General features: G+C 31.2%; 1 protein-coding gene across 1 annotated transcript; it reads left to right on the top strand.

The window, feature by feature from the left end:
* The first annotated feature begins 151 nt into the window (after positions 1–151).
* LOC122585316 (E3 ubiquitin-protein ligase RDUF2-like) lies at positions 152–1,416 on the top strand. Its single transcript, XM_043757443.1, has one exon. The coding sequence runs from the start codon at positions 188–190 to the stop codon at positions 1,265–1,267; it is 1,080 nt and encodes a 359-aa protein (XP_043613378.1). The 5' UTR covers positions 152–187; the 3' UTR covers positions 1,268–1,416.
* Positions 1,417–17,115: the final 15,699 nt, after the last annotated feature.

Consider the following 17,115-nt stretch of genomic DNA (forward strand, 5'->3'; position numbering starts at 1 on the left):
TTCTCATAGGTCATCCAATGTTTTGACCTTTTTTGGAAAATTGTCAATCTTGCTATCTGGGTATACCCAAAAATTTCTCCTTTGTAGAAAAAGATTAAAATTTTAGCCTTTTTGGATTTGGGTTTTCTTGTTTTTCTTCATTTGAGCTAAAAAAAGTGTGTGTGTATATATATACATCTGTATATATATGTCCATGGCTGGATCATCACCATCATCATATTGGTGTTACAGATGTAGCCGGTTCATCACAGTTCCATCTCGCCACCTACACTCATCTTTCTCTTGCCCGGGTTGTAACGCCGGGTTCATAGAAGAAACAGATAACCCGACCCGAACCGCAACCGAAACAACACTCTCGGACTCTCCCGAGCAACCAAACAATAGCCCACCGGCGCTCCGCCGTGATAGAGCCACCGCCGGTGACCGGTCTGCGTTCAACCCCGTCATCATCCTCCGCGGACCCACGGTTGACTCGGTCAACGGTGGTGGTGGGGGTGGTAATGGGTTTGAAATGTATTATGATGATGGATCCGGGTCGGGTTTGAGACCATTACCGGTTAGTATGTCGGATATTTTATTGGGTTCGGGTTTTGATAGGTTATTAGAACAATTGACTCAAATAGAAGTCAACGGGTTAGGAAGAGTTGACCAAAACCCAGCCGCTTCAAAAAGCGCGGTTGAATCACTTCCGTGTATCGAAATTGATAATACACATATAGATATAGATATACATTGTGCTGTATGTAAAGAAGCATTTGAATTAGGGACTTTAGCTAAGGAAATGCCTTGTAAACATTTATACCATTCCGAATGTATTATACCGTGGTTAAACTTGCGTAATTCGTGTCCGGTTTGCCGACACGAATTGCCGACCGAAAGCCGAGACTTGGGAAATGGTAATGAGGAAGTTGTGGGGTTAACAATATGGCGGTTGCCAGGTGGCGGTTTCGCGGTGGGGAGGAGGGGGAGAGAGAGGGACATTCCCGTTGTTTTTACGGAAATGGATGGTGGACTTAATGTTAATCGAAATCCGGTTAGGGGTCCGAGAAGGAATAGTAGGGGTTCAGGTACTGGATTAAGGCGGATTTTTGGTGGTGTGTTTACTTGTCTTGGTGGTGGAAGGAGGGGAATATCGTCGAGCTCGAGTTCAAGTTCGGATGAGGGGGCGAGTAATAGAAGTAGGTTTATTCCGGCGATATTTAGTAGCTCGTCGCGACGGCGTAGGGCGTTGGCTTTTGATGCAAATAATCGGCCACAAATGTGGTGAATCAACACGAATTGTATTGTTATTTATGTTGGAATGTAAATAACCAAATATAGAAACTTTTTTTTGGCTAGCTTATGTTTAGATTATTATTTCAATGATATTTGTTTTGGCCTTGATACTTCTTAGATTTGAAGCGTTTTTTATTGATTTGTTAACATAGTTAAGAGATCAAATCCTTACCACTTCAATTTTAAGTTTTATTTGAGTTTTGTTTGGAAGGAATATGAATAAAAGGTAAGAAAACTTTTGGTTTTATATTTTTGAATTTTTTTATGGGTTTTGTTAGGGTTAGAAAAATCAGGAGTGGTTTTTAATATATAATGTATAAGTTTTTAAGCATGTAATAATGATAGCTTTTAGGGCTGTCATTATCATTTGTTTTTATTAAAAAAAAATGAAAGATAGAAAAAGTTGGGGCTTCGTGATTAAAAACAACTTTTGAGTTTTACTGTAAGGTTATATATGTAAAACTTTATTTTTTATTTTTTTATTTTATTTTCCTTTTAACTCAAGAATACATTTGTCTCTATTTTTTTTAGTTTTTTTTAAACTCAAAAATGCATTTGTTCATGTATACTCTTCGTCCCATTGCCCATTATTAACTTTCAAAGTCCTTTTGTCTCAACTTTGACCGCATTCATTTTTTTTATATTCTATAACACTTGATATAAAATATATAAATAAATTTGATTTTAAACAAATTTTTCAATGATATAACTTTCATCAAGTATTATATAATACAAACAAAAATATTTAAGGTCAAAGTCGAAGCAAAATACTTTAAAAGTCAACAATGAACAACTAAAATGGGACGGGGTGTATATAATTTTTCTTTTCTTATCCAATTCATTCTTACTCTATCTTTTTTTATCTTAAAAACTCGAGAATGCAATGTACGAGTCGTAACACATTATGTATTTAAGGTGTGAAACTTTAAACTTTTCACGACTAAGTCATATAATTAGCGATTGATGTAAATCTCGACTTATATATGTTTGACACTAGTTACAATAATATGACCCAAATAAATCAAGACATTTGAGTATGATGATCAAATTCCAACCTAATATGGTGGACTATAACTTGTGGGGAGAAAATAATGGCCAAAACGAAGTTTCAACCTTGTGAGAAAGCTTAGTATGGTAGAATCTAGGGTTGTCAATGGGTTTGGGTTCGGGTTGGCAGGTTGGTGGGTTGAAAAACTCCGACCATAACTCAACCCATTAAAAGTTTCAGGTCAGAAATTTCAACCCTGACCCACAACCCGCCAACCCATGACCCAACCCATGTGACCTGAGAAGCAAATATATATAAATATAAAATGGAATAAATCAACCAATATAAAGCTTTATCATTGATGGTGTAGCCGAAAACGAAGGGTACAAAAAAGAAAGAAATACGAGGGTATTGTTAATACTTGGCACAAAGTTAACAAACTTACCGTCTCATCCTACATCACTTATCATCTCACAGAATTTCGAATCCTCCTTTTATTTCATATTTGAAGTTACTTTAGGTTAGAAATATAAAAAATGAGAATAGGACGTATGAATTGGTGTAATGTGGAGTATGAACTATTATATATAATTCAATTATTTTAAAGATATTGGGTTGGCGGGTCGACCTGACAACCGAACAACCTAACCCGGACCCAACCCAGAAAAAATCAGGTTGGTGGGTTGGCGGATTAACGGGGTGGTGGGTCGAAAATACTCAACTCTAACCTGATTTTTTTCGGGTGGGTTCGGGTTGGGTCGAAATTAACAGCCCTAGTAGAATCATTATCCCTTATTGTTACACATAGATGGAATAAGGTCATCTAAATTTTAAATCAATGTGTATCCATAACATTTAATGTTTTATGCCCAAAGTTATTTTCTTTTTAGTTATTTCGAATCCTTATTTGCAGATTCAGTGATTATAATGCTTTAAATGATTTGGATTCTAATTTATATGAATACTCCCTCTGAATCATATTGGACTATTTTTTTTATGTACATTATGATATTGTACCGGCCTATATCTACTTGGACCAATTAGTATTGGGCCTGTTTGGGTTGGAATTTTGAACCCATTTGGCCAGCGCTCTCGATATGGTAATGTTACGTTTGTGGTTTATCTTCTGATCTAGCTCTTTTAATTTAAAGATACTTGATGAAAGCGCACACAATGTGACTAGGATGGTGGTGGTAGTAGCGGCGTGGTAATAGCGGCGACAGGTGACGGTGACAATGTGGTTATTGATATAAGTAATTGATATAATTAATGGCAATATTCTAGTTTTTTTAAAAGTTGGAAGATAGATATGGTAAATTATATAATTAACGGTATTTTAGGCATATAAGTTAATTATAAAAGAAAACTTTTGATAAAGTATAGGTATTATGACTTATGAGTTTTTAAAAGACTTCAATGTTTCATAGAAAAAAGGAAGTGCTTGCTCTATTAAGGAGCTATAGATAAAAGCTTTCTATAATAAGCTTAAAATGTTATAAAATAAAAGATAAATAGATTTGTTTTACCATAGCCGCATAGCCCAGTTGAAGTTTTGATCAGCCTAAAATCATTTTACATCTGATTGGGATCTCATTTGGGCCATAGCTAGCCAACGTGATGTTTTAATCAGCCCATAACCAATCTATAGTTGATCATCGGGATCCCACATAGGCCATAGCCCACTTTACAAACCAAAAGGCTCGTGGGAAGTGGAGGAGGGGGAGAGAGAGGGACATTCCCGTTGTTTTTACGGAAATGGATGGTGGACTTAATGTTAATCGAACCCCTAGCCGGGGTTCGAGAAGGAATAGTAGGGGTTCAGGTACTGGATTAAGATGGATTTTTGGTGGTGTGTTTACTTGTCTTGGTGGTGGAAGGAGGGGAATATCGTCGAGCTCGAGTTCAAGTTTGGATGAGGGGGCGAGTAATAGAAGTTGGTTTATTCCGGCGATATTTAGTAGCTCGTCGCGACGGCGTAGGGCGTTGGCTTTTGATGCAAATAATCAGCCACAAATGTGGTGAATCAACAAGAATTGTATTGATAATTAATTAATTATGTTGGATTGTAAATAACCAAATGTAACGGAAGTTTGAAACATTTTTTTGGCTAGCATATGTTTAGAATGATGCTTTTTCTTGATTATTATCTCAATGGTATTTCTTTTGGACTTTTGGCCTGATAATTCTTTATTTTGAATGGTTTCCTTTTAAGTTATTAACAACATAGTTAAAAGAGCAAATACTTACGAGTTGTTAAACTAAGTGTTTAGTAAATTAATGTGTACCTTTCACGACTAACTCGACATATATAGATTCGACATTAACAATATGACCCAAGTAAATCAAGACATTTGAGTATGATCCTCAAATGGCAGCCTAATATTGTCGACTAAAACTTGAGAGAAAAAATGGCCATACAAAGTTTCAACCTTGGCACCAATATGGCAATATTGTGAGATAGCTTTGTATGTTGAAAATCATAAACGATAGGTGGATATTGTTCCCTTATTTTTACACCTTAGTAAGAATAAAGGTCAATTTAAATCTAGATAATAAATCCCATGATACGTAATCATAATATTTTATGCACAAGCTATTTTACACAAGATCAGTTTTAATTCTTATTTACAAGTCCAATGTTTATAATTCTTCGAATGACTTTGATTCCAATTTATCTGAATTTTGCCTGTGAAGAAAGTCATATTGGACTATATCTTACGAGTAAATTGTTATGTACGCTACGCTATGACGTGAAATTCAAGAGACTAGTTCATTATCATTATCAATGAATTCCTGAGCATGATTTGGCTATCCCTAGTTTGTTGCTGGGACCAATTAGTATTGGGCCTATATTGGTTGGAACTCTTAACCCAGACAAACACAAATACAAACCTTTCAGTGTGGTGTTTAGCTTTTATTAATAACAAATTATTTCATAATGATTTACTTATGGTCTTCTACGTTATTTTATATATTCTTTAATTTTTTGCTAAACATTTTTGCATAAACTAGTATGGTACTCGCGTAATACGGCGGTGGTGCAGTGACGGTAGCCTGGTGGTGTCGGTGACGGGAGATGATGCCAACGACTATTGATGATGGTAGTGGTGGTGTTGATGGTGGTGTCGAATAGTATAAGTGCATGTAAATATAACTCATGTAAAAGTGGTGGTGGAAATATTTTAAAAGATAGAAGGATAACCGCGCAATGCGACGGTGATGGTGTTGGTGCTGAGTGCTAGAAATAATTGATGTAAATATAATTGATTCAAAGGGGTATACTGAAAATGTTTTAAAAAATAAGAGACTGATTGTGTGAATTAAATCATTATAAGTAAAATGATCATTTCGTATATTTTTTAATTATGACTTTTCAATATAATCTTTATACAACAGTATAAATTATAATAGATAAAAGAACTCAGCTATGAATATGGTTCTATGAGTATAAGTTGGAACAAACTTCTCTGAAAAAAAAAAAAAGGCGGGTTGAGGATCAAATACTTGAGACGAATAGACGTGGACAAAATATCCGGTTCCAAAAAAACCGATTTGGATTATCTAGGAACTGGAACCGATTGGAAACGGTTCCACTTTTGGTTCCAAAATTCCGGTTTTTGAACAAAAAAACTGAAAAAAACCCAAAAAAGAGGTCAAACTTTGACTAAAACCGGTTCCGAACCGGTTCTGGTTCTTGAAGAACTGGTTCTTCATCAAGTTGATTAGAACCGGTTCCGGTTCCGACTTTTGCCCACGTCTGGAGACGAAGAATATGGCTTTATTGGGTAAGTAGAATATGACTTTATTGGGTAAGTGGGCTTGAAGGCTACATACCATTGCTAAAGCTCTTTGGAGGGAATCTGGCAAGTTTATGTATCAGGAATATATGGACCGGATGGCGGGCTGAATAATTACGGCCCATTGAGACGTAAGGCTATTAATTGTCTGGTATGATATCATTAAGTGTTACAATAAAATTAACAAATTAGGAAATCCCTCTTATAGTCTTTGAGCATTAGCTCAATGGTTGAAATACCATTCCCTTATTTTTGAGGTCTTGAGTTCAAGCCTTGGGGAGGACAGAAGGAAGTCCCTTTATGAGGGTTTGGCTTGGGTATACCCATGTTCAAGTCTGAGGTGGCAGGGTTTACTCCTATTGATCGTCGTGTCTTCGGGCGGATTTGTAGGGAGTTTTCTCATATCGGGTATTTGAAATAGACATTTCTACTTCGAGGGAGCTCTTTAACGCGGATCCGGTTAAGACAACGTAAACTAGACTTTCCACTGTCGAATCGCGACACAAAATTTACAGTGAAATTCACCTTTAAAAAAAAAAAGTAATCCCTCGTATAAATTGAGAAGTGAATAAGAGGGGTTAAACTAGAACAAGAAAAGGGTGAAGTTACATTTTATCCCAATTGACCAGTGGTATCATGTGATAATATATAATTGGGCTGTAATTAAGATATACTTCGTATCAAATACTTATATACTTTTCATAAAGTTATGTTGATACAAAAAGTATATAATATCTTTCTGCATAATAATTACAACTCTAAGGTTTACATTTTAGCATTTTTCTATATCTAATACTATTTTATAAAATATTTTGTCCCTCTTTCAAATCTCAATTAAGTAATTAAACTACCTAAATTATCTCTCTTCTTTATTCACTAATTTAAACATATCTACCTAATATACCTATAATACCCTTAAATCTCAACCATTCATTTTTCTCTCTTCAAATCTCAACCACTCAATTTTTTTCTCTCATCCATAAATTATTATATTTCTCTAATTTATTCAAATTTTTTTATCTCAAAAACCGTATATCAATAAATTATAAAAATTGTATGGATATTCTTAAAATTTTATGCTTTTTCATTAGAAATGTCATTCGATATATTTTCGACAAATTTTAAAATTCAAGGGCGGAGCCGGCCGTACGGTTGAAGCATTTGATTATCATACTTTATGACTTGATCTATCACCTCCACCATCTCACCGCCGCAACGCGCGGGCACTGTCTCTCATAATTATATACATGTTTCTCTTTCTAATACTTTCAAAAAAAAAAAAAAATCTAAGGTTTTGATAAATTCCATAATTTTATCATAAAATTCCAGAAACGGAATATATAAGATTGAATCTACCCGTCTATAGTTCATGTTTATATAGAAAGAAAACATTAATTTGATATTGTTGGACATAAAAGTAGATTATTGATAACTTTTAGTAAATTTTTTCGTCCGGATTATTGTCTTTTTTTACTCGTTTATCTGGTTAATTAAATTCATACTCCGTACATGCGTGCGCGCATACGTAAGACATTCTCTGCAAAATGCAGATATCAAATACTTGTAGAGGGATTTAATTACCGGGTTCTGAGCATAACATGCCATTTTTTTTAAAAAGATACTCTCGATGCTTAAAACAAACTACGTACGTGTACGTGCCAGAAGCTGTATGGGTAACTTTTTATAGCCATAATACTCCGTATATTACAAGAAATCACTCAAAAATGCATGAATATATAGAAATAGTTACGAATTCGGTTCGTCACCAACATATTCTAAAAGCTAGAGACTTTTAAATTGACTCACTTTAATTTTGTGCACGTCGTGAAGGATAAAACATATATGGTTTCGTTTTACATAAACGAGAGAAAGTACCCACAAGTTGCGGCAGTGAGATTGTAGAGGTGATAGGTAATAGAGTGTGATAGGTCATATAATAGAGTGTTTTAGCCATACAGGTTCCGCCCTCGGATTTAAAAATTCGTCGAAAGTATATCGAATGACATCTCTAATGAAAGAGCATGAAGTTTTAAGAATACCCGTATAATTTTAATAATTTATCGATGTACGTTTTTTGAGATCAAAGATTTTGAATGAATTAGAGGAATAAAATAATTTATGGAGGAGAGAAAAAATGAGTGATTGAGATTTGAGCAGAGTAATAAAAATGAAAATAGAAAGTTATTGGACATTGATATATAGTACATTATGCATTATCATGTGTAGAATGTAGATTGTTAAAATTAAAAGTTGAAACCTTATTTGCTTTATAATAATATAGATAATTAGTTACTCGTATATTTATCAGCAAACAACGCATTATATATGGCTTTATAAGCTAGCTAAATGGTACTAATATGATTTGGAAGTTTTTTTACAAAAATGCTAGAAATATATTATGCAAATGAATGTTCAAATTCAGCTTATTTATGCGCATATAAACGCTGAAAGCTAGAGATTTGTGTTGATCGGTGCAAATTTAGTGATAATTTTACGTTCTTGGAATTAACTTTGATCGATTAATTAATAATTTGGTCCATAGGTTGTGTTAATTTGTGTACGATTAGATCTTAAATTAATTAGCCAGTACTACGTATTTGATTAAGGATAAATAACAATATTAATTATTAGTACGTACGTACATACAACGTTTTGATCCCTGGGACTGAGGATTTAGATGTCGTATTGTTAGTCTACTTGATATAATGATCGTATTACTATCTTTGATTATATAGATCTTTTTTAAAGGTTTATTCGTTAAACAAATCACGACATATGTATGGATTTTTGGATCTACGTACATATATCGTCAAAATTAATAATACTAGTAATGTGTAAATGTAATTACTGGTATATAGTATCATGAGTCAAACAAGTACTTATATATATATATATATATATTGAGTCAATTCAACAGTAATGACAAATGAAAATCTGGTAATAATAAATAGATTAGACTGAAATGGGATCTCATCAGAGATAGCAAATATCCAAAAAACACAAAGTGGACCATCATATACTAAAAAGCATCCCATGATATGAGTTTGTACAGTACAAGTTGCTTGTCAATCCAAGTATATATTCAGTAGTACAGACATACTCATGTATTCATCAGGTGAGATTTGTATTTTCTATGGTACTATATGTATCACCTGAAAGATTTCCTCATAAACAAGACATTACAATATGCATATTTTATATGAAATTAAAAAAAGTATAAGGACAAAATGACATTTCCAACTCAAAATCAAAGACCACCTTATTATAAGCAAAAACCCTAACCAAGTACCTCAGACAACACACCTGGTCTTAAAAAGCAACAAACAAAACAATATAAAATAAAGTTATATAAAAACTGCAAAAATAAGAATTAAAAAATGATTAATGGTCTTCTTGAGTTAATATAATAAGATTAGATAGAGGCTCACCACTTACCTGACTCCAGTTGGTTCAATATTGAGTAACTATTATTATTTTATATAACCAAAATTTAAGAGCTAGCTATAGCCAGCAATTGCCACTGCAGCATCATCAAGATTCTCAAACCAATATCAAAGGATCCCATAAATCACTTTTTTTTCTTTGGAAAGAAAAAAAGAAAGTCAAGAAACCCTAAGAAAAATGGACTTTTTGTGAATCTTGAAGATGCTCCAACAGCAAGAACGGGCTGTTTGTACAGCTTTACTTGAGATCTGATAGATACTAATATTTTCCAGCAACAAACTAAAGAAAAGATATTGAAAAGAATATGATGATCAAGATGAACAAAAAGATCAAAAGAGACATTTTTAAAGAGATATTTTTGGGGCAAAAAGAAAGCAAATATGAAGAGGGTTTTCTACTAGGACTCTTATTGAAAGAGAGCCATATAGCTATTGAGCTAAGCTAGGGTTCTCTTTGAAGAATCCATGTATGTGGAAAAGGGTTAGGGTTAACTATTTATAGGAAGAGTTTGTGATAGGTGTGAAGTCTTTAACTAAGAGAGAGAGAGAGAGAGAGGGGTGTAATTGTAACTAGAACAGTTAGCAATCACAATCCAAAGTACTAAAAATTACCTTAAGCTTCAATGCTTACTGACATAGACCCACCCCCCAACAGAGAGAATATTGGACCTCAATTAATGGAAAATAAATAGAAATAAAGATTTACCCTTTTTGATCCAGGATGGATATACAGAGTATTATATTTTGCGTTTCTTACAAGTATTTAATTTGGCCTATAAATATATAGTTTGAATTAACAAAAATAGAGAGGTACGTTTACAAAGAACTGTGCTTCAGAGTTCACATATGTAGACACATTTTTAACTTCTAGTCTTTTACCAAATGGGCAAATGGTTAATTGCACATAATATATTAAAAGTCCTGTTTTTATTGGGGGACTACCTAGTACGACCCTGGTCCCAATTTCCTTATATTTTCTGTTAATTATATTTTGATTCTAACTAAAACAGAATCCATGGCTTAAATTTTCTAGTCATTTTATATTAGCTGCATATTAATTAGCGTTAACGTAACTTTAATTTGTTGAATCATGAACGTTGAAATATTGCATATCAAGATCCAAGTAACATGGAAACCAATTGGCTGTGCACATGACTTAGAATATTCCATTAACCAACACCAAATTTGTATAGCTAGGTTAGGTGTTTATTTGTCCTCATATAACAGGTCTTAGGTTTCAATAAACCTCTTTATGTAAAACGTCTCGAAAGAGGCCGGTTAGCCTATTTGGTAGACTTTTGCCTCTTAAGGTAGAAACTAAGATATAATCCTTAACAATATGGTGTAATTGAATAGTGTAATATATTTGTCTTTCAAAAAAAAAGTAAACGTCTCAAAAGTAATATAATAAATAAGGCACCTCGATCTGAAGTTTAACAACACCCTTTAATAAATGTTATATATTACATCGATCCGCTGCTACAAACGTACGTCTCATAATGAAGACCAATTCATAATGGTCATAGAGACATGCTGGTATAGTATTTGGTCCAACTTGAGGGTTCCAAAAGTAGTATCTACCAATATATTGAAATAGGATTAAAGCACGTATTTTTTTTTAATAGTTAGTCGGTATTTGAAATTATGGAACACCTTACCGTATAATGGTGAGCATGTACACTAGACCATGAGTTGTAGACTATAGGCCGTTACATGTGATTCAGGGAAAAAACTCACAGACTTGTCATTCTTAAGAATCAAACCCAAAACCTGTGGGAAAACCAGGGATGCATCTGCCAGTTGAGTTACTTTCATTTGCTAAAGCATGTATTAATTGACATGTGGCACATCATTAAAGTGACATGTGTTTTTTTAGATTATATTAATAAAAAATCTTATATTCTAAATACAATTTTAATTAAAGCTATTAAATAAATATAATACTACGTATTAAAAATATTTCTTATTTGTATTAAACCTTTTCTATCTATAATATAACTAAAAGTGGAGGTTGGGATACGCTTGACACCCCTAATCCTCCTCTTAGATCTTATTACTCACTCCTTATTAATCCTTTAATTTTTTAATATTTATTTATTATTTTATAAATAATCCTACAAATTTTAGTCCGTAAAATTTATGGGCTTACTTTCATTAAAGAATTTTTGTACAAGTTAACTAGGCTTAGTTAGCAAGTATAAATCATCATCACGGTGTAAAACAAAAATATAGATCCAATCATAATATCATCATAATAATAAAAATAATGATAATCTATAATAATATAACTAAAAGTGGAGGTTAGGGTACATTTGACACTCTTAATCCCTTTTTTAAAGCCTAATCTTCCCTCCTTATTAATTATCTAATTTTTTAATATTTATTATTAAAAAAAGACTCCCAAAAACTATTATTATTTTATTATCTATATCTATACAAAGTAGGAAAAAGCCTCACATATTCTCATTAAAAAAAACCTATGACCAAACCAAAAAAAAAAAAAAGTCGACTACCAAAAGGTTCGACCTCCTCCTATACCATGTAACATGTTTTTAATTTTTAAAGATCATCACGTTTATGAAATTCAATATATTATGAACTTAAATTATTATTATTATTATTATCATTATTGATATTATTATTATTAGTATTGTAATTAATAGTTGGAAAAAATAGGTAAATTGGAATCAATATTTATATGAAGTTAATTTTCATATGTCTTCTTCTTTAGTTTTCGTATTAATTAAATTGTGATATTGGTCATAGACATTTACTATACTTGAATTCTAATTTTTTAGCTTTTGATTAATATACTTTGAGACTAGTATATATATATATATACGAAGTATTTTAATCCTTATCCTTTACAAATAAGAAGATTTATAGACGACTTTTTTTTAACATATCTATAATATAACTAAAAGATGAGGTTGGGGTACACTTGACACCCCTAATCCCTCTCATTTAGTCTAATACTTCCTCCTTATTAATTCTTAATTTTTTTAATATTTATTTAATAAAAAATGGGCGACCTTTAATAAAAAAATCTTATAAGTCAACACATGTTAACCATCATCTACGACTCCGTGTTGTGCATGTAAGAACTGTTTTAGAGTAGAACAACTCGAAGAAAATTAAAACGTTCGAGATGGTTTTTGTGATGAATTGATATGTATTTTTCAAAATATATACTTTACACTTTTTGTTTCTATTTTTAGTTAACTAAAGATGAAAATAAAAAGTTAAACTGAAATCAATATTTATATGGAGTTAATTTTTATATGTTTCTTCTTTAGCTCACGTATTGATTAAGTTGTGATACTGGTCATACATTTTTTTTTCTCTTTTTATATAACTGAAGTTAAAAAAAAAGGTAAACTGGAATCAATTATATGAAGTTAATTTTCATATGTTTCTTTTTTAGGTTTCGTATTTATTAAATTGTGATATTGGCTATACATTTTTTGTTTCACAATTATTATAAGATTTATCTCTACTCCCTAATAAAGAAAATCCCCCCTATTAAATATTTATGTCTTTGAAATATCTTATTTGCCCTTGGACTTTTTTGTTTTTTTCTTTTACGTAACTAACCAAAATCCCTAATAAAGCAGACCGCCTTCCCCAATACTGTCACCGCATTACACGGGTACCATGTTCGTATAACTTATGATTACTCGTCCAATGGACGAGTCTAAGCACTATCAATAGAGGATATATATGGTGATTATTTTTTCCTAATCCCAACAAATTTTCTTATTTTTATCTTGAAAATTACCATATTTTTATCGGTCCAACCAAACCCGGCACATCAAATTCCATTCCGATCAAATACTTGGAGGTATGGCTGAGTGGAAGTAGCTTTCTTTTACCTATTTTTTCTCACAATCTTTCTTTATGTTTATTGAAATTTCACAAGTTAGTATAATCTATTTCATATTCTTTAATCTTATTGGATATATATAGTGTTATATCTGTTTCATTCATTCATTTTTGATCGGTAGATTTTTATTTTAGACATTATTATTATGAGTTTTTTCTGTTACACATATAATCAATCTATACATCGTACATGTATTAATAGTAGTATATAATATATGAGCGTTTTTTTTTACCCGCATCATGTGCGATTATTTCAAATAGATGTTTAAGAAAGTGAGTTTTTGATTGTATATTATTATATTTGACAAATTATAAATTATAAGAATTAATATTGTGTTTGACTAATAAATAACTCAATAATTACAACATCATTATATAGATCTAATTTTATTTGAAAGATGCACTATTTGTTATACGTATTTTACCATAAAGTATATAGAGAGAAAAAATATCCAATATGCAATGAAATCTATAAAATTATTATTGTACTATGACCTTAAAATAACTAAATACTTAATCAAATCATATTATATTGTTATGAGATACACGTCCAAATCAAAATATTAATATATTTAATTAGTCATCTGTTTTTTGATAAGATTTGATTTGATAAATATAAAAGAAATTTGACTTTTATTTTATTTTAGGTATATATATATATTGAAAAAATACATGGAGATGTCATATAAGATAAATCTTATGTTGCAATGTTTAAAAATAGCTATAAGTTAAATAGGATGGTTTAGAATGCTTGGATTCTTAATGTTTTATATAAATTATAGATGGTGTAGGTGTATATATGTAAGTTATGACGAACTTCCTATTTAATCGAAAGTAACACGTACTCTACGTACAAGTCATTTCCTTTTACCAAAAGGTTTTAAGGGTCACGACTAATTAATATTTCTCCACCTTTTAACTTTTTTGACGGCTTGCTATTAATTCTTGCTACTGATTTTATTGATTTTTCAGGGCCATATTTTCAATTTTCATATATACATATATGTGTAAAAATTATGTTTTCCTTTATATATTGTTTATACTTTTATAAATAAACTATTAGCATTTGGATTGGTGGTTAAGACGTTAGGTACAAACATATTTTGGTTTTTAGGTTCCCCAGGTCAAATTCGTTGTTCTTAGCTTAGGGACCCTTCGCAAACCCCCCGCCCCAATAAGCCACTCCTACAAATATGAGAAATGAGATTTTAACCCTGATAAATTTCCCTAATGTTTAATACCTTACCAATACCTTACCAACCCATTGTTGTAAAGTATATGTATTTTGTCTTGATTTTTCATAATATAAGGTCTTGTTGAACTTTTTTTTTTTTTATTTTCCATGAACAACATACTTTACTATATTTTATACTTAACTCTTAAACTACACAAACGCCTAAGTGTGAGAAGTGATACTCAAACCAAGATGAATCTTCTCAACATAAAAACCTTATGAACAAGTAATCAACCCCAATTGACGGTTTTATTGTTAAAATTGCTTCTAACATGTAACGTCCATCCTAACTAAGGCCCAGATAATAAATGACGACCACAAGTATTAACAAGGATTACCAGTATCATTAGAAAACTTGAAGGAGCTACCTAGTACGAGGATTATTAATCACAGCCAAATTAAGAACATATAAATTAATTTCTCTAAATCAATTTATGATACATGTGTTATATTTTTTGACAAGTGAATTTTATCATAAACGATGTAAAGTAATAATATAACAGTTTAAAAATATATATTCAAATCTAATTCAAGCAATTAATTTGAAACACATCAGTCGTATATACGAGTATATATGTACATGTACATGTATTTAAATTTTGGATATGCGTTACTCAACTTTTCATCCATTAATTAATGGTCAAATAGTCAACTGCTCGATCAAGAAATTTGGAATCTGCTTTGTGAAGTGGCCCGAAAACTTTCTCCACTATGGAATGTTTCTGTCCCCGGCCAACTCGTTTACTATTTATCACAGCCCCTACAAATGAAGTGGGCTAGTACACTGGGCTTTAATTAATAAAAAATGTTAGCCAATACACTTAATTTGATGTTGTAACTCAAACCACGTACACTTAATTTGGCTGATCTATACTATATTACTAAATTTTAAACCCGTATCCAACACTGGACACGAGTTTACAATATTAACAATATTATATCTTCATACAATTAAATCATAAAAACTTATAGTTTTAAAGATATTAGTGTTATACTTTGCAAGTTTTAGTACAATAATCATAAACATATTGATGAAACTGTTTGTCGTAGTCATTCCACAAGGCACATGTTATAATAATTTCTTGATTATAGAATATTTTGACCAAGTTGTACTCATAATGCGATATTATTATGAAAGGTAATTTAGAATTAATATATAAACCTACTTGTATTCATATACTTGACATTCAAGTATATGTATTTGATCATGATACGGACCCATAACGCGCATTGGTTTATTTTCAATCACCTATCTTATGTTAATTAGATAAACAATTAGGATTGTTTTTATATTTTTTGATAATAATTAGGACTATTTATTTGAGTGAGAACTGTAACTTTAAAAATTATTGCGCAAAATTAATATATATAAAAAAAGGAGAAAATCATGTACCTTTTTGATTAAAGATTGAATGATTAAAGATTGAATGAATCTTGAATGAAGTTCATATTGATTTGGATTTAGTATTCAAGTAACTCTCTGTTGTAAATCGTGTTTTGTTTTGTGATCGTCTCATTTTCTGTGATAACTAAATATTAAACTTTATAATTTATAAAAATCTAATCTAATATTTGTGAATAAGTCCTTAGGTTTTGAAATAAACTTATATAGACAACTTTTTTAATTAACTAAATGATTATAACTTTTAAAAAATTCTCTCATGGCTAAAAATAAATATAAATTAAGTATTCAGGGCTAAAAAGTGTCAATTGTTGATGGAAAACAAAAAAGTGTAAATTAATGAGACTTTTTGTACAAATTAATATAAATACTAATGTAATAATATATTTGGATAATGATTATTATGATTTTTAATTTGTAATTAATCTAAATGATGACATAAGTGAAAATCAATTTGATGAAATTGAACAATTTGATTGGTTAATAAGTCATTATTTCAACTGTCTTATAGTATATATTAAGATTAAGATAAACCAAATTTCTCTGTCTAAATTTTAAGTTTCAATATTTATTTTTCTAAAATGTCTCCCCCATCTATTCAATATTTACTTAAAATAACTATATTACCCTTTCTCTCTCCTCAAATCTCAACCAATCATTTTTTTCTTCTCTCCTTCATAAATCATTTATTCCTCCAATTAATTTAAAATCTTTTATCTCAAAAATCGTACATCGATAAATTATAAAAATTATATAGGTGTTCTTAAAATTTCATGCTCTTTTATTAGAGATGTCATTCGATATACTTTCGACGAATTTTTAAATCCGAGGGCGAAGCCCGTAAGGTTAAGGCATTTGGCAATCACACTCTATGACCTATCACCCCACCATCTCATCGCCGCAACGCACGGGTACTTGCTCTCGTACATGGAAAAAACAGAAATCTCAGCGTGTTTCCCCTGCTGTAAACCGGAGATGATTTTTGTCGATTTAACTAGATCTAATTTCTTTTCGAGCAATTAATTCGATAACATATTGTCAGTTGTTCTTCTTCTAAAATAACTGTGCTGGGTTTACTAGATAATCAATATTTC

This window comes from Erigeron canadensis, chromosome 1, assembly GCF_010389155.1.
Source record: "Erigeron canadensis isolate Cc75 chromosome 1, C_canadensis_v1, whole genome shotgun sequence".
NCBI classification, from domain to species: domain Eukaryota; kingdom Viridiplantae; phylum Streptophyta; class Magnoliopsida; order Asterales; family Asteraceae; genus Erigeron; species Erigeron canadensis.